Here is an 18,690-nt window from a genome sequence, read left to right on the forward strand (position 1 = left end):
AATGGCCTGTTAGTCGAGTGAGACCAGGCCTTGTTTGAGCTGTGTTTGTCTGTACGTGACAGATCCACAGTATGACTCACCAACCACAACCAGCCAAAACAGCAGGCCAGCCTTGCGTCTGTCTCCCTCTCTCGGTGAGCCGCGGGAAGTGCAGCATTACAAACGCTGCACTGATGGTCAGACGAGCAGACAGCTTGATTAGAAGTAGTATTTATAGTTTTTTTTGCGTGTGTGGAAATAATTAACAGAAAATCTGGGGTCAATGGATAATGTAGGGTTGGTTAGGAGAAAAACATTATGCAAGCAGTCGGCTTGGAAGTGGAGAGAATTGTGGACCAGAAAACAAGTTGAGCCTCGTGATTGATCAACAGAGGCGCCTTGCAACAGGAAAAATAGCTAAAAATCAGTGTGTGACGTGTCAAACTCCACATCACTCCTTTCCTCTCTCTGTTCCCCCGGAGACTTCTCTTTCCAGCTGTTCTCCTGCACCATTACAGGCTATGCACTCAATACAAGGCCTCTCACGGCTCTCCCTCTCTCTTGCTGTGTGACACACACACACACACACACACACACACACACACACAGCAAGAGAGAGGGAGAGCAACACAATGCAATGATTGGTTTCTGTGTCCCATTTCTGTTAAATCAATACTCCTTGACTTCCATCGGCCACAGTGGCTGTGGCGATATAACAAACGCTCGGCAGACAGATCTTCACAGCAGCCATTTCCAGATGGGTGCCTTCCTCTCCCTGTGGCGGTGTGCGGCCATTGCCCTGTCTCTCTGTCCACCATTTTCCCATGCATTACATCCAGCGCACAGACACAAAGGGTGTGCCATTCAGAGCCCCCCCAAGCGTGAACGCAGAGTCAAACACTAATCATAGCATGGGCTGTTGGGCTGTCTGAATACCAGTAAATGCATTTTAAGGTGACAGGTCAAAAGCCTAAGTGTATGTGTAGGATCAGTGAGAAATTGTGCATGACATCAGTATTTCCCCTGTAGTAAGTAAATCCTCATTGGTGGATTCTAGCTTGCTAAATAACAGTGAGGAGTTTCATTCCCAAATTAAATATCTCTTATAATAAAGTGACATCGACACATGCAAGATGGATAGCAGAAGATTAAATGAAATGATGCATGATGAAAGAATGCATCGCAATTCCCACTTTGTAAAGAATGACACTGCATGTTGAGCGGACCTGCAGCAGGAGCAACAACAAATCTGAAAGCAGAGATATGACACTAGAGGGGACATTATGTCATACACTGTGGGATAACCATCATCCACCATCTTATACCTGGGCACAGTTTACCAGCAACTACAACAGCTGTCTATGGGAAGCAACCACTGTTGTCCTGATTTGGACCAAACTGCTGCACGAAAAGGACCAGAGAGGCTGGCATCACCTTCGACATGTCAGTAGAGTAGAAAAGATAGAGGCTGTTAAATATGCTCAATTTAACTGACAACTTTTTTGTGTTATATCTCTATGTCCAAATTAACAATCATCATCATTGTATAGCACCTTTCATATACAACAAGCAACTCAAAGCGATTTAAGTTAAGGCCCAACACAAAGACATTACTCTTCAGTTCATCAGGATTCCAGTTTTATTACACCATCATTATGAGACAAAAATAAGACATTACAAAACTAAACATAGAAATCTTCCAGTTAAACTTATAAAGTGAGAAGCTTCCCACTCGATCAGACTTGGAATGCTTGGCACATGAGTTCACCCAATACACACAGAACAAGGCATCGAGAGCATGAAGACACTATTCACAGGTCAAAGTTGCCATTGTGGTTAAGTGAGATTATGCTCTTCTTAAAGGGATAGTTCCATTTTTTTTTAAGTCTAGCCCTATTTGCTACTTACCAATGATGATGTTGATTGGTAGAGTTCTTTCTCAGCACAATCCATGCTGTTCCTCATAGTAGCTCTGGAAAGTTGGGTAAAAATGAATGCAAGGTCAATGCTGACTGAGGCTTGCTGAAATTTCGTCCACAGTCACACAAAGTAAATTTCAGTGAGCTTCAGTCAGCTTGTACATACAGGAGCGTGACCCCATTGACCTTTGCTTCGTTTTTGCCCAACTTTCCAGAGCTATTATGAGGAACAGGATGGATTGTGCTGAGAAAGAACTCTACCAATCAACATCATCATTGCTAAGTAGCAAATAGGGCTAGACTTTAAAAAATGCAAACTATCCCTTTAAGTGTCAATGAACCCTGCTTTTAGAACCGTGACATTATCAGATTACAAACAAAATATTGTACTACTTGATCTCCAGTGGTACTGAAAAGCACAGGTGGATAATAATTTTTGCGATCAACAATCTTTTCCCCACCTATTTTGTCAGACTAGTGCAGATGGACAGGAGAACAATAAAAGGCTGTTGAGATGTCAGTTTAGCATTGACGTACTCAAAAAGATGAGATCATAGAAAAGGTGGCAGTCTTGGCAGTAAACTGATGTGAACAAACAAACACGCCTTTTATTAATAGTCAGGAACGTGAAGCTTCACTTAACAGCATGACGGGACCAATTATCATCTTTCGTCATGGCGGAGGGAGAGGGAGACAAAAAAACAGCAATGCACTCATACAAGCGTACAATCACTCAGCCACACACACCCTTGCACACACATGTAGCCTTCCATCTGCCCGTCACTGCTCTTTGTCATGGTTGAGGAGCAGATTAGTAGCTGCCGGAATAAAAACAGAAGGAAAAAATACTGTTATGTTCACAGACAGGAAAATAAATAGCCTGGTAAAAACCATGTTGATCACATGACCTCACATTCTGTTTCACTCTACGTATCAGTCTGGACTTCCAGCCGCCCGCAACAATTTCAGTGGGTGGGAGCACTTGCCTTGACAGACAACTCCCTTCAGCCAAACAACATCACTAAATCCAATCCAAATCCAATCGGAAGAATGGCGAAAACTCTTGTTCTTGTTTAATTGTTGTTATTGAGTCCATTTCTGCAATAACTGCACTTATGGCTGTGTTTACTCTACTAACATTAACATTACCCCTCATTGCTTCAGGGGACGCCATTACCATTGTGCCAGCGGCAGCCCTGATTGGCCGGTTATGTTGTCAACTACAGGGCAGGTCCCTGATTGGTCCGTGGACTTGACTCGTGTTTGACTTTGAAATCACTGGGGGCAGGCAGAAGGCCAGACTGATCCATGGGGCCCCTCCTCTTTTTAATTTATGCAAACGGAATCTGTGACGGCCTAAAGCATTCTAAATATCATATGTATGCTGACGATACAGTTTTATATGCCTCCGCTCCTTCTCTCGAGACTGCAGTAAATAACCTCCAAGCCGATTTCTCCATCCTCCAGCATGCCTTAATTGACTCTAAACTTCTTCTAAATGCGAGCAAAACCAAAGCCATGCTGTTCGCACATGGTAACACTGTGCCCTCCTCGCCTCCTCTATGTACACTTGATGGTGCACCCATTGAGTTCATTGAGTCTTATAAATACCTAGGCTTCTGGTTTGATAATCACCTTAACTTTAAATTGCATATTTCCACTTTGTCTAAGAAGCTTAAATTTACGCTCAGTTTCTTGTATAGGCTTAAAGCCTGTTTCTCCTTGCCCGTAAACACCTGGTTGAAAGCCTTTTTATATCTCAGCTAGACTATGGTGATGTTGTTTACAGTCTTTCTAGCCCTACTTCCTTGTCTAAACTGGACTCCCTCTACCATGCCGCTCTGAGATATATCACAAACTCAGGTTACAGGACTCATCATTGCACCTTGTACGACCTGGTTGGATGGTCCTCCCTTGCCCTGCGCAGAATGCGACATTGGTACATGTTCATATACAAGGCCATCCTGGGCAGACTACCCTCATACATCTGCTCTACGTTTGTAGCGATAAACAACTCCCATAACTTAAGATCAAATAGCTGGTTGAAATTCAAAGTGCCAATTATGCGAACAGAATCTGGAAAAAAGAGTCTCTCCTACTTTGGTCCCTGGTCGTGGAACGACCTGCAGTCCCGTTTAAAACTGGTCTCTTCCATTCCTCTGTCCAGTTTTAAACATGCTCTATCTGAAGTTCTTACTTCAAGCTGCTCCTGTAGTAATGTCTAGTTTTACTTTGCCCTTTTTGACCTGTAAATTTTGTTTTTAGGCCATATGTTTTTACGTTCTTGATCCTGTGTTATTTATTACCCTTGGATGTGGTATTTTATGATGTACTTGGTTGTCCTTGCTTTTTTGAAATGTTTCAGCTCTATAGCCCTGTTTTTATGTTTCCTTTATATGTACTGTAATTTATGTTGATTGTAACCTGGCTTGTAATTGCTGCCTTCTTGGCCAGATCACATTCGCAAAAGAGATCTTGTATCTCAAATGTCTTATCTGGTTAAATAAAGGTTAAAAAAAAAAAAAAAAAAAATTGAGCCAAACATAATGGTGGTGGATGGTTTTACCAGGCTAAAACCTGGTTCATGAGACAATAGTGTTTTACCAGGCTAAAACCTGGTTCATGACACAATAGTGTGTTTTACCAGGCAAAAACCTGGTTCATGAGACAATAGAGTGTTTTTGCCAAGGTTTTAATAGTAAACAGGTGATGTGCAGGTTTATCTAGAGAGATTAGTTTTTGCAACATGTGCATGTACTCAATGGCTCACCCTCTTTGGTGACATCCTTTGTCATGTTCTTAGCCTTGTTGCTCAGGTCGTTGATCATGTTATCCATGGTGGCCTCGTGCTGCATGAAAAAAGGCCGGACCACACGCTTGTACAAAAGGTTTGCACCGTTCCACTGCACTGGAGCCATACACCATATCAAGAACAGGCACTGTGGGGAGAGTGCAAAAGAGATGGTATACTTGATGCTGAGGTCTGAAATCTGTTCAATAAAACAGACAATGCTGACAGTAGGTGCAGCAATTACTATCAAAATGGTATGTTGGAGCATGTGGTAAGATCCTTAACATGCTGCACAGCAAAGAATATACATTTAAAACATGCTGAACCCAAAATGCTGACACACTCCTACACTAAAAAGACCCCATTGATGTTGTTTTCAATTATTTCTACATTTTACCAACACTCACTACACAGTAAAAAAATACATTGTTTTTAATCCTATTTTTCACATTTTCAGAATTGGCAAAATATTTCCCACCAAGCCATTTTCAAATTCAAAATCATGAAAAATCCTATTGACATCAGAAGCTACATGGCCTGGCTGACAATGTTGCACTAGGCAGCAGTCTCATTATCCTAAATCACAACATGGGGCTGCAAAAGTAATGAGCATCCCATGCCCCAAATGAAACTCTGGTGTCAGTTAAAGGAACTTCACAAAGCTGCAGTAAAATAAAAACTGTCTAACAGCAGCAATCGAGTGCTCCATCCAGATAATGCTGAACACAACCGCATGAGGTATTTTGCCTCTCGCGCTGTGTGCAGCTGTCTGTCACATTACTTGATTTCTGGGTATTGAAGTTTCATTTTTTCAAACGGTTACCTCTTGCTGCCATTTGGGGTGGCCAATGTGCAAAATTAACGTGCAGAAAAGACAAAAAGGTTGAACTACCTTGCCAGCATAGTAAAAGGGGAACCAGGAGAGGAAGATGTCAGAGAAGGCCTCTGCGATGCTGAAGACCCCATAGACAACCCAGTAGGTCAGCCACTGTGTGTCGTCATCCTTGTTTTCGCTCTCAATGGCTTTGATGCTGAGTGGACAGGAGGACAGGTTCAATTAAGGAGGTTTAAGGTCAGCTAATGAACAGAAGGTCACAATTAAGAGTCTCCAACTGTGAGTCTGAGCTGCTGGATTTAAGTAGCATTTTTCTTTTCTTTTGCCTACTTGAATTTACAAGCACTGGTGAAAGTGGGCCGGAACCGTCCGGTGCGCAGTTCCGGTAAGACTTTCGGTGCCTGAACGCCGTTGGGGGAAGACATGCTGCCTGTCAATCAAAATCTGATTGTTGCAGAGTGCAGTCGATCCATAATTTCCAACAAGGAAATGCATGGCTGACGTTATGTCATTACTAATAAACAACAGTCTCTCTCATAAATTGCTTCTAAATTGTTCCGTGTTTTAGACCTGGCTGTCAGTGGTTTTTAATCCATGCTGTGTGTGTAGGCTGATTTGCGCTTCCAGCACGCAGCTCCTGAATGCCGCTGCTGCTGCCTGCACTGGGCTGTGTCAAGTCTAGTCTCGCTTGCGGCTTGCCTCCGCTCCGCAAACAAAAACAGTTCCACCAGGATTGCACGAGTGTAGTTCCCAAGCAAGCAAGCAAGCAAGCAGAAACGGTAATATTTCCAACCACTGAGAGGCAGGCAGGCAGCGATGTGCCGCAAGGCATGGGTTTACTTTGTGGCAATTGTGGGGCGAGTAGCCTAACAGCAGCTAGCAGGAGGAGGCGCAGTGAAAATTTGGAGTGATACACACACAGTGAACAAGCAAAACGTTGATGGCAGGGATCAAGTCAAATTAAAAAGAAAACGTCCAATTACACTCTTTCCTTCGACATTGTGAGGAATGTTTGGGTCATGGAAGTGAAGTGAGAGAGAAAAGAAAAGGAAAAAACACTGAAAAATAAAGATTTAGTTCACTGAAAAATAAAGATTTAGTTTTTTAACCACATTTCTTACATTGGATGCATAGGCCACACTAAGTCTGACTTAAATGCATCATCCTTTACATCATCCTTAAAAATGCAGTTTTTCCATTATATATATATATATATACCATAAAAACAGTCTTTACAGGAACAAGTCCATACGAAGTATGAACCTGATGAAGCAGCAAGCCTGCGAAATGCGTTGTTCTTCATAAAATAAATATGATAATTTGATACAACTTTGGTCACCCTGTTCTTCTGGAGTGTGCGGTCAACTTCGTATGGACTTGTTCCTGTAAAGACTGTTTTTATGGTATTTTGGATCCTGCTTGCTGTGACCAGCATGTGACCCTGCTTGGATTGTGCACAAGTACTTTTCCCTTGATAGAGATATATATATATATATATATATATATATATATATATATATATATATATATATATATATATATATATTTATTTGTGTGTGTGTGTGTGTCGAAATTAAGCTTCATACATACGAGAAATAGGCTGGATAGATGAAGCCAATCAGGTTGCAGAGAAGTGAGGCTCCATGTCCAAGTAGAAGATACAGTCCAACTAAAGCCACGGCACCTGGACAAGAGAGAAGAGGAGGGGCAGCGCTGGTGTTACAGGAGGGAGAGGAGGGACAGCGCTGGTGTTACAGGAGGGAGAGGAGGGGCAGCGCTGGTGTTACAGGAGGGAGAGGAGGGACAGGGAGGGAAGGGGAAGGTTTCCCATGTATTTGACAAACAAGTGCAAATGTCAAGTCATATGAAATCAGTCTGAAGGGGGCGTGTCAGAGAGCAGGATGCCAGGATAGTACAACAACAGGATATGGAGGAGCACTAATCCAAAACTCAAACACTGATATTCAAATCCATTCAGTGGGGGAGATGGGCTATAATACAGAGATAATACTACAGAGAGAACCTCAAAGCTAGCGTGGCCATGTGAAATATCCTGATCTATAGACCTCAAGTATGTGAAAGATTCCACATACAGACAGGCAAAAAAAGAAGACAAGAGTAGGCATGGGACGATATGAAGATTTCATGTCAGAATTATCCTGGCCAAAATAATTGCAATTAACAATATTATCCTGATAATCATCAAACTCTTGAAAATGGCACTAAAACATACCGGAAGTCCAACTGGCGCTGTGGCATAGAGTCAAAGTGTACTACATCGAACCTGTTTTAGTAAAAAAGAAAGAAAAAAGAAAAAGCAGAACACTGTGGTGGCACTTTTCGATCATTGTGGCTTAGAGTGAGATGTGCCAAACCGTGATCCTTTTCAAGATAGATTGAAGTGCAAAATTGTCAGCATGTTCTGGCTAGTTTTGCTCGCAGAGGTGTGACAATGTGCCCACTGGCACTAAACACTCTCAGAAGGAACACTAGTATGCATATAAGCCTGCATGCAACCGTTGTAACCTTGGCAAGGCGTGAGGCATTTCTCCTGCATGGCCATGTTTTTATCGCAATAAACGATAATATTTTACATCGTTCACTCCCTAGACAAGACACATGGCAGGCCCACCCTCGGGTAGGGTAGATGCATAAGCTAACATCACAGACAATTCAAATCTACACAGAATTACAGATCTCAACATTTGATATAAAATCCAACTATCATGAGATACCTAACACAATGCCTACACTTATTCAATGATCAGGTGGGTATCCAAAGCACAAGAGGTGACCTTTAACACTGTGGCAACCTACTTTTACCATCTCATTTGCTTTGTTGGTCGCAGCTCATTCAAATCTGCATGCAGTTTGCCAGTCTGCCGTGCAGTGCCCACTGTCTCTCTAATGGAGACAGAACTGGTCAAACTGGTTAAAAATAAAAGGGACAAGACACAAAAGGAGGAACTGGTTTGCATAGGGAAATCATTGCCTGAGGCTTTATTACCCTCGACTGCAGGCTCATAAACACATGTTTGTGACTAGAACTACCAACCTCTCAACTGAAAAACCATCTGAAAACCTACAAGCCATCTCTTCTAGCTCTACTGTCAGTAAGCGACTCCGGAAGAGCTCCAAGAAAAGGCCCCATAAGTCACTGTCGAAAACATTTGACAGTCTTATTTACAGCCTTCAATGAAAACACGTCCTCCTCTTGAGCTGTGTTGGAAAACAAAAGTCAGCCAAAGGGCCATCAGAGTCAGCAAGGCAGTTGTGTAACCATGTCAAGTATGACTCATACTGTTACAGTAATTCCAACTGGGCTGAAACCCCAAATTATGTGTAACAGCAGGTCTTGTGATGCTTTGATGTTGAGGGCACAGTGTGGGATACATATTGGTTATGAAACCATGAATTCAGGCAGAGCCTGGCTGCATCTACAGAGGAGGGTAGGCCTTTTTACACCGGTTGCCATTACTCTTCACACTTTAGAGTGTCATAAGAGTCAGCATGGACTTACGGTTCCAGTAATGATCTATAAAAAATAAAATAAGGTCCGCACACTGGAATTAGGATGCTCCCGGTTGTGCCCAGATGTGCGCACTCTACTTTTCTCTCCAGTACTGATCTAAACAACAAACGTTACACTGAGCCAACATTAAAGTCCTCCCATGATGGAAATGTCTGTTGCAATTCTTCACACAAGCTGTTGGCTTTGACCAAAAAGTGCTTATATACACTGCAGTCACCACAAGCCAAGTTTTCTGTTATGGCAAAAGTCCAGTTATGGTATAATTTGACAGCTCTCTGTGGTTCACCCTTATTACGCAGAACAGAGATGAGTCAAATAGCATTTCCCATATAATACTATACATACCGTACATTTGTGTGGGAGCACTAGATTGGTTGTGTTTGCTTTCAGGGCAATATAATCAGAAACTACCACAGGGTTTAGTCAACTATAGCAATTGACACCTTTGACTGAATGTGAACTGAATGTTCCTGATAAAGTGATATGTTATTGATCCTGATAGGGTAACTGTGCCCTGCAGGTAGTAAGGATGCACTCTCTTAATCGAGAACACTTCAGTGGGTTTGATGTTTGCTTGAACCTTGAAGAGTCCTCAGGATCAGGGGTGATCTGCCTATTTGCTCTGCTGTCTAGTCCTAGATGATGGAGTAAACCCCAACCTGCAGGGAAAAACCCCTAAGGAAGGATTTGCAAACACATGACCATGCACACACAACAGAGAATTTCACATGTAGCGTTCAATATCCATAGCATTTCACATCTTCTGCGTCCTTGACAAGGGCTACTAAAATGAACATCAGAGTAGGGGTGCAAACCAAGTGAAGCATGTGATCCATAGCTGTGTGGATCAATTTTGATCTAAAGGCAATGGGTTTGAATGTAGATGACCCAGGCAAACATGTTATCCTGGTTGAGTGGCTACAATCCCTGGTAGCAAAGAACAATTGCAAAAAGATTTCAACTACACAAGCGGATTACTAGCAGTGTCAAGAGGACATAACTCTCCAAAGCTGACAGTGACAGGTCATCCTAAACTAGTCTTCCTCTTCCTCCATCTCAGCCAGGATATTTCAGGAAAGTTAAAAATACCCCTGGGACCAGCTGTTGACACTGGCGATTAGCAGCAGTTTAATCACACCAATATTCTGATATGGGTGTAGGTATGAATATGGAAGTGACTAATCTAGTATCATAAAGGCCTGAGTTTAATGAACTTTGGCATTCAAATCTAAAGAGGGTAATAAAATGATACAGCAAAATTACAGGAAACCATACAAGTGAAATTAAAGTGCCAGGGTAGACAACTCCTGCCAGAGGTAGTTCGTGTGCCTGCAGAAACACTTGCCACTTGAAGGTAACAAGAAGATAGGCTACAAGTGATAATGACCCAACTGGAGCGAGAATGTGCTGAGCTGGTTGGTTGGCCGAGGGTGGGCTTACATAACTAGGGTCCGACATGGTGATCCACCCGGGGCAAGACCAATCTCATTCACAGTTTCTCCATACAAGAATGAGTTTGCTTAGGCTACTTTTAACGTACCCGCGGCGATATATTCTCTCCGAACTCCGGTTTTTTGCTCCAGCGTTGCCAGCTGGTCAGTCACAAAGTTCTTCTCGTACAGCAGAGTCGTGCAGCGGTCCTTCATCTGGGCAAACATCTTGAATTCGGGCCTCTGAACCAACCTGTGGTCTACACAAAACAGAAAAACCAAATGTAACCCCGTGCTGATGAGAACGATTTATATCAACCCAACACGTGATTTTACTAATCCGTAATTTGACAACTTGCCCGAAAGCTGCTGCTGCCTGCCTGGCTGTGGTCGACTCTCCCCGTCTCCCGACTCACGAGCAAGGGTGGGAGGAGTTTGAAAGACGTCAGACCAATCAGAGAGCTCCGTTGCTATTGTGGGAGGAGTTTGAAACACCTCAGGCCAATCAGAGAACTCCGCCGGTCAACATGCAGCATTGTGATAAAAACGACGGTTTTGTGGAAGGGATGTCCAGAAAATTTACTTTGGAACAATGTAGCCTATTGTTTGGTCTCCTGGAAGAAGATAATACACAGAAAAACACTTATGTGTAGGCCCACATGATAATTCTTACTTAGGCTATTATAATGATCGAATTGAATATCCATAAATGATCATTTTAAGGTAAGAACCATGCTTTATTGTTCAAACAAGCTTGTAGGCTAGCTACTGTGTAAAGAAAGAAAGAAAACGTATATAGATATGTTATTAATAATAATAATAATAATAATAATAATAATAATAATAATAATAATAATAATAATAATATTTTGTTTTCTCTGAAGGAGAAAAGCTGGTCAACTTTTACCTCCGGGCATTACCATAAAGCCAACAACCAGCAATTTAATCAAAAAGCAATTATATTTCCAAAAAAATATCAACCGATGCTGATTTTTTCCTTAAAACCCCAAACCTCAGGTAAAGTAGGCTACATCAGTTTGCATAATACCATCTTGGTTACTAACAATTTAAAGATTAATGTTAACCTAAACAGGTGGGTTAAAGACATCCCTGCCCTGTCATATCTATTCTATTTGAATCTAGTGTCAAAGCGAGTGGCTGTTAATGCGCTTAGCTGGCAGCAGAGGACGCCCTGGATCAATGTATGGGAACAGCCCGTTACTTTGCAATGACAGAGAAACAGTAGAGAAAAAAGGGCCACAAAGTCAGAAGTTTTAAAACATTTTTAATCCGTCAATTAAATTAAATTATTGCATATTCTATTCAAGTTTCAAGCATAGCCTAGTTGATACTTTTTAGGATGAGTTTGTTTGGTATATATATATATATATATCTATATATATAGATATATATATATATCTATATATATCTATATATATATATATATATATATATATATATATATATATATATATATATCTATATATATATATCTATATATATATATATATATATAGATATATATATATATATATATATATATATATATATATATATATATATATATATATATATATATATATATATATATATATATATATTCACCTAATGTATTCACCTAATACATTTATGAGCAAACACTTTTCAGGATCCAGCAGTCAGGTGACTGTGACTCAGCCTCCAGTAGTGAGTTACAGCAGGATCCACTGCCACTCTGACGTGCAAAACCAACACAGCTGTTATAGTAATAATAACATGCACTGGTATCAACAGAGATCTGGAGAGCCTCCTAAGCTCCTAATAAAACTTGTGAATCAACTTGAATCAGGAACAGCAGCTCAGTTTAGTGGCAGTGGAACCAGGACTAACTTCACTAAGTTCACTTTGACCATCAGTGGAGCTCTGGCTGAAGATGACCAGTTTATTACTGTCAGAGTTTCTATTACATTAGCAGTGTCCATCTGTTCACACAGTGATTTGGAGTCGTACAAAAACCTCCCTCAGTCAGATTGCTGCTGAAGGGGAACAGAACAGAACTGACACAGACCACTGAACACAGAGCTGAGTCTGACCTCACCAAACACAACCATTATATTCTCTATTATACATTTCATAATTTAGAACGGTTTAGCTCATTGTTGTGGGGGAGGACCTTCACGTCTCAATACTTTATGATAATAGTATACTCATCTTTACAAATATTGATTAAACAGTCCATGATCAAAGTAAAATATATTTCACAGTCTATTTGATCTCTAAGGGTTTAATTTTTTACTTCCATTCACAGTTGAAAACGGTAGTGAAACTAAGATGTGCATGATCATTTACATCCAAGATGTTAAGTTAAGTTAAGTTAAGTTAAGTCAAGTAATTAAGTTATCCTTTATTTATCCCCATGGGGAAATTCATCCTCTGCATTTGACCCATCCTCTATACTAGGAACCTATATGTTCAAAATGTTAATTTTCCACAGAGAGGAGATTGTGTATCAATTCAAACTATAAATCCATTTAATTTCTGCGTGCTGTCCATAAAGGTAATAATGACTGATACAGTTAATCATGTTATTGATCAGAGTAAGCTTTATTAGCAATCAATCATCAACATGGCAGTTATCAAGCACACTTGCATCTAGCAGCTTAACACACACTACCAAACTGTTTTATCCAATACAATAGCAGTGTAATTCTCTATTGCACAAAGCTTTATCTGACTCTAACATTAAATCTGTGTAGATGAGAGTAGCAGGTGTTGTTGTCCCTCCTCCTGTCCTGCAGCTTCCTCCAGCCCCCCTAGCCCTCACACTGGCTCCTGTGGAGGGACTGGGTCTGGGTGTGGTCATGATGGAGCACGCTGCAGGAGTACAGCTCTCCTTCCATCCAGCGGTCCTGGCTCAGGGTCAGGGTGCTGCTGCTCCTGTAGCGTCCACTCTCCTCCTCCTCTGAGCTGGTCAGGACCCCCTCTATCACCTCTGTACTGTCCACCTCCCAGCTCACCACGGCTTCCTGAGGAGAGTAGCCAGTCAGCAGGCAGACCAGTGTGGCCGAGCCCCCAGAGAGCTCCTCAAAGGAGGGGGGAAGCAGAGAGACTGAGGGCCTGACCATGGGGCCAGCTACTGTAGAGGGAGAGCAGAGAGACACATGAGATTCACTGCTGCTGTACAACACACAGCTGGACAGGTGGCAGTTATGCTGAATGACAGTTTAACACTGAAGTATGTTGGCTGTATGCAGGTTAGTTTAACACTAATCCATCACACAATATTGATTATTAGAGAAAATAAAATTCCCCTTTTTTCAATATAAGTAATTTAACCTATGGAAATTTTGAAATTCAGCAATATAAAATTAGCAATTTAAATTACTGTTGTGCATTTCTTTAGAGACACATCGACTGTAAATTGAACAGAAGTCATTCCAATTTACAGACTGTTATTAAAAAAATTATTTCAGATCACATGAATAAAATTATTCAAAATTTCATAGCAATTTGACTAAAATATGTTCACAATTGGCAGCAACTTTTCAAAATATATGTTAAATGGTTGGTTGCTATCATAATGTAGGAAAATTGTCTCTAATCTTCAATGACAATTAACAAAGAAATAATTAAATTTTAAAGTTATCTCGTACAGCAGTATTTTTTCCTGTCACTAATCAATTAGTAGTATTATTGTCTTCCCTAATCTGTTAAACCTCCCCATGCACTGAAGGTAAATCTTTTCTTCAAGTGATGTTGTTCTCATTTTTAAATGGAAGAGTCTTTTCAAAATTAAAAATGATGTATGCTAACATCAAGGGCAAATTTTACTTTTCTTATCTTAGCTATATAGAACAGTAATATTATATTCATGAGAAACAGTTTGGCATTTCATCAGTTTCAGCAATTATATCTTAAAAGCTATTTTCACAGATCATAGAAAATTGAGACTTACTGTTTAGGATGAGTTTGGTTCCTCCACCAAACGTGTACCACAGTGATTGAAGCTGGTTAAGACGCCGTACAAAAACCTCCTTCACACAACAGTGAGCACACAACACCCATATGTGACAAACAAACATGTACAGCCCAACACTGATGATACTGTGAGTGCAGCAGCAGAGACCACCAGCAGTCCAGGCTCCAGCGCATTACAATACCAGATTCATATGATTAAGATATGCAACAAAATACTACAAAAGGTTGTGTTATTAACTTACTGCATCAACATTAGACTATGTGTGAAAACATTCAAATAATATAAAGGTATATATCAATTATTCTGACATAATGTAAATGTAAAGCACGGCATGCCAGTGAAAGTAATGTGCTGCATATTTAGATCTATTGTAAAACCTGTAAAAACTGATATTCATTTTCCAAAATATTAGAGGACACAGATTAATATTCTTTTCACTCTTCAATGGGGAATTCTGAGTGAGTGAAAGCCTGGTGACAGCTTCTGAAGAGAAAGTGTTTTTTTAGTCTGGTTGTTGGGGCATATATTATATGGACCCTCGGCAATTGCTAGATGTTACAGGAACAAGCAAACAGTGTCTGCATGCCTTCTGAAAGCAGCGGCTCATCTAGCTTTCCTCCTCCCAGAACTGTTTCCAGGTCTGGGAGTAGAGCCTCGATGATAATGCTGGGCCGTCTTCTCTACCTGCTGCTGGTCTTTCTGGCCAGCAACAGTGCAGCTGGTGTAACACTGTTACTACATGGTAGGCCTGTGAATCTTCCTGGCCTCACGATTTGATTAGATTACAATTCATCTGTCAATGATTCGATTCCACGATGCATCTCGATACAGCTCCAACAGTATTGCAGCTCCAAGTATCAAATCCTCAATTTTCTATATTTTTACTGCACATGGCTACTTTTTCATCAATTAATACAAGCAGTCAGATAAATATCAAGTCCCTTTTTTACTTTAAAGTGCTTTAAAATCTGAATGTCAACAGAAATTTAAACATAAACGATTTAAACGATTCATCTGTCAACGATTCGATTCGATTCACACGTCCGCATCGCGATGCATCGATTATACGATTAATTTTGACACCCCTACTACATGGTAATAATGCTTGCTTTCTGTGGTGCAACAGTAGAAGATAACCAAAAGCTGCTGGGGGAAGCGAGCTCTGTTCAGTGTGATATGGACACATGGACAAGGATGGAGTACTGTAAAAAGGACAGGCTAATAGTTGCAATGACAGAGAAACAGCAGAGAAAAACACAGGAAGGGATGTGCTCTCACTCTCCTCCACCTCACCTCCCCCTCTTCTGTTTCACAGGAACAGGTGTGTGTTTGCCTACCATGTATTTTGCATGACTGTTATGCATCACTGCTCCTCTGAGTTTAAATGCTTATATCACAGCAAGTCTGAACTGTTTCCATGCACTCTCACCTAAAACTGCAGGATGATGTTGCCAATCGCTCTGCTTGTCATGTTGGTTTTCCTGAGTCAGGGTGAGAATTTTTGAACATATATCTAATATTGTTCTGATATTTCTATGTGGTGCAATTCATATACATCTACTTGCCTTTTACTTAAAATCTGCTTTCTATTTCTCTCTTCTCCCTATACACTGCTGTTCTACTGACTCATATTTCACTTCTTTATTTCAGAGTCTTCTGCCAACAACTTTCTGACTCAGTCTGACAAATCCAAGTCTGTTAGTCTTGGAGGGACTGTGTCCATTAGCTCCACAGGAAGTTCAAATATTGGTGCTGATCTCAGCTGGTACCTTCAGAAACCTGGACAGCCTCCTAAACTTCTTATATACAAAGCATCAACTCTCAACTCAGGAACTCAATCTAGATTCAGTGGCAGTAGATCTGGTTCTCACTACACTCTAACCATCAGTGGTGTTCAGGCTGACGATATTGGAGATTACCACTGTCTTGGTGGTCATGGCGGAGTGTTCACAGTGATTTGGAGCCGTACAAAAACCTCCTTCAGATTGCCTGCCTTGAAAACAGCTCGCTGCAGGTGCTGAGGCTTATGGAAGAGACTGTGATGTGGAGACCTGGTCCACTGAACACAGCACTCTGGCCCTGCACACATGTCATCAAGCAGAACCACAGTGACTCTAAATAATACTGAAACATGCTGGAAGACATTTTTCAACAGGCAGTTTTAAACTCACATCCCCAGAGAAACTCAACTTTTTAATGAGTGGGTTGGTGAGGTTTTACCTCTCCTAGAATATAGCAACGGTCAACAGTTTTATAACTTAATAAAGAAAAGTTCACACAAAGTAATGCAAATCTAATGCTTTATAGGTGCTATAAACAACAATAACAAAAACACATTTGTTCCTCAACATTTCAACAATATAATTATTGCACATCAAAAAATGTACTACAGTATTCTCTATATGCAAAAGTCAAGAGTAAACGTTTTATCAACACACCTGATAACCATCCCTTGTGCTATTAAAAAGAGTAGAAACTTGAACTTTGCAATCAAGTGAGCTGGTAGGAGCAGGATATTGGGAAGATCAAGTGGACATCTCTCATAATGAATAACAAACACAGAGATGAACTTATAATTCTTTTTTTGTTTCTTTTTCTTTGGTTATGGTAATGCATTTCTGCCACAATTTTTATACAACTATATTTTGGAATGAAACATGTGAAATACAGTTCAGTTTGAAAAAATTCCAATTCAAACCAAATGTAAGGATGCTGTAGAAAGTTACAAAATGAAAAACCTGAGTCGTCATCTTCAGCACAGAAGAACATTTTTAGATGCTTTTCCAAAGCTCTAATCAGAGTAGCGGTCAGGGTCCAGGGTTTGAGTGACAGGCATCTGGCCATTCAGACCGGCCTCACAGCTCAGTGAGCCCGCCTTCCTCCACTGGTCTGCAGGGAGGCTCAGGGTGCTGCTGCAGTTGTAGCGGCCGTCCCTCCCCAGGACCTCCAGGCTGTGTGACACCCCTGAGGGGCTGTTGCTGCCCCCCACCCTCCAGCCCAGCCTCCAGGCTGAGGGGAAGCCCCCACTGGCCACACATACCAGTGTGGCACCCTCCTGCTGCAGCTCCACTCTGGAGGGGATGAGGAGGGTCAAGGTGGGCCGCACCACACACACTGGAGGAGAGAGAGGAGAGGGGAGGAGAGAGGAGGAGAGGAGATGAGAGGATGCACTCATAAGTCACTCAGAATTAGACAATGAGTTAAATGACTAAAATCTAAATGATGACCAATAATGACATCTCGATCTGTTCATATCCGACAATCCATCCCTATCTGCTGCAATGACTTTTGTATCAGAAATGTAAATGTTTGTTGGCTTCAACAGTTAAAACAGCTTCTTCCCTGTCTGTTTCACTTCCTTTTCACCAGCTAATGAACCATGAAGAAATGTTACAAGCTATTCACCTTATGTTGCCCCGCCCACTTGACCCAGTTTAAGTTTAAGTTTGAAACGATAAATGTATTTTAAAGGCATCCACAGAAAATATAAATGGCAATTTGTTTTTGGGAAACTTTAAAGCTAAAAGTGAATTTCTGAAATCATAATTAAACTGGAATTGTACCTTTTTTACATGGTTGGCAATGCTCATTAAATAAATACTCCTTGAAAATAAATGTATTAGAAAATACATGTTATAGCAGATGTCTAACTTTAATTATGTACAAGATTGAAGAGACATTGATTTCATCAGAATCTCTTTTCAACCTGTGCTCAACCTTCAACTGAAAAATAGCAAATAATGAATGTGAACAAAGTGCAAACAGTAAATTTTTATAATTTGATTTCTTCTCCAAAATGTACTCATATAGTATTTGTCATATAAAGTAGAAATCTCTGGTACTTACAGTCAACGATGAGTTTGGTGCCTCCACCAAAAGTGTATCACAGTGATACAAACTCCTTAAGAGGCCGTACAAAAACCTCCTGCACTTGAAACAAGCTGCTCTCCAATATAAAACTCTGCTTTGCCATAAAGGTTCTGCTAAATTATCCAGAAAAGTCTTTATCTGTAGTGAAACTAAGATTTGCATGATCATTTACATCCAAGATGTTAATTTTCCACAGAGGAGATGGTGTATCAATAGAAATTATATAAATGAATCCATTTAATTTCTGAGTGCTGTCCATAAAGGTAATAATGACTGATACAGTTCATCGTGTTATTGATCAGAGTAAGCTTTATTAGCAATCAATCATCAACATGGCAGTTATCAAGCACACTCACATCTAGCAACTTAACACACA

General features: G+C 40.8%; 1 protein-coding gene and 2 gene segments (V, D, J or C); all 3 read right to left on the reverse strand.

Annotated features, from left to right (window-relative positions):
- Positions 1–1,273: 1,273 nt before the first annotated feature.
- On the reverse strand, positions 1,274–10,865 carry LOC310772767 (receptor expression-enhancing protein 6-like). The gene is made up of 6 exons (XM_083632685.1): positions 10,846–10,865; positions 10,597–10,746; positions 7,115–7,208; positions 5,582–5,720; positions 4,669–4,837; positions 1,274–2,716 (listed from the first exon to the last, which is right to left on the reverse strand). Exons 2-6 carry the CDS (start codon positions 10,712–10,714, stop codon positions 2,679–2,681), a joined length of 558 nt encoding a protein of 185 aa, XP_083488811.1. The 5' UTR covers positions 10,715–10,746; positions 10,846–10,865; the 3' UTR covers positions 1,274–2,678.
- Positions 10,866–13,278: 2,413 nt separating this feature from the next.
- On the reverse strand, positions 13,279–14,456 carry LOC310773148 (Ig lambda-1 chain C region-like). The segment is given in 2 exons: positions 14,421–14,456; positions 13,279–13,601 (listed from the first exon to the last, which is right to left on the reverse strand).
- A 2,779-nt stretch (positions 14,457–17,235) lies between these two features.
- LOC310773149 (Ig lambda-3 chain C region-like) lies at positions 17,236–17,711 on the reverse strand. The segment is given in 2 exons: positions 17,705–17,711; positions 17,236–17,558 (listed from the first exon to the last, which is right to left on the reverse strand).
- Positions 17,712–18,690: the final 979 nt, after the last annotated feature.

This window comes from Poromitra crassiceps (genome assembly GCF_964638095.1).
Source record: "Poromitra crassiceps genome assembly, chromosome: 3".
In the NCBI taxonomy this organism is placed as follows: domain Eukaryota; kingdom Metazoa; phylum Chordata; class Actinopteri; order Beryciformes; family Melamphaidae; genus Poromitra; species Poromitra crassiceps.

What these genes read in the sequence shown, in the direction of transcription:
- LOC310772767 (XM_083632685.1), bottom strand. Translation starts at nt 10,714, where the DNA reads ATGTTTGCCCAGATGAAGGACCGCTGCACGACTCTGCTGTACGAGAAG. An exon ending in GAGAGAATATATCGCCGCGG is followed by an intron (nt 7,209 to 10,596) that starts GTACGTTAAAAG and finishes TCTCTTGTCCAG; the next exon opens with GTGCCGTGGCTTTAGTTGGA. An exon ending in AAAGGATGTCACCAAAGAGG is followed by an intron (nt 2,717 to 4,668) that starts GTGAGCCATTGA and finishes TTATTCCGGCAG; the next exon opens with CTACTAATCTGCTCCTCAAC.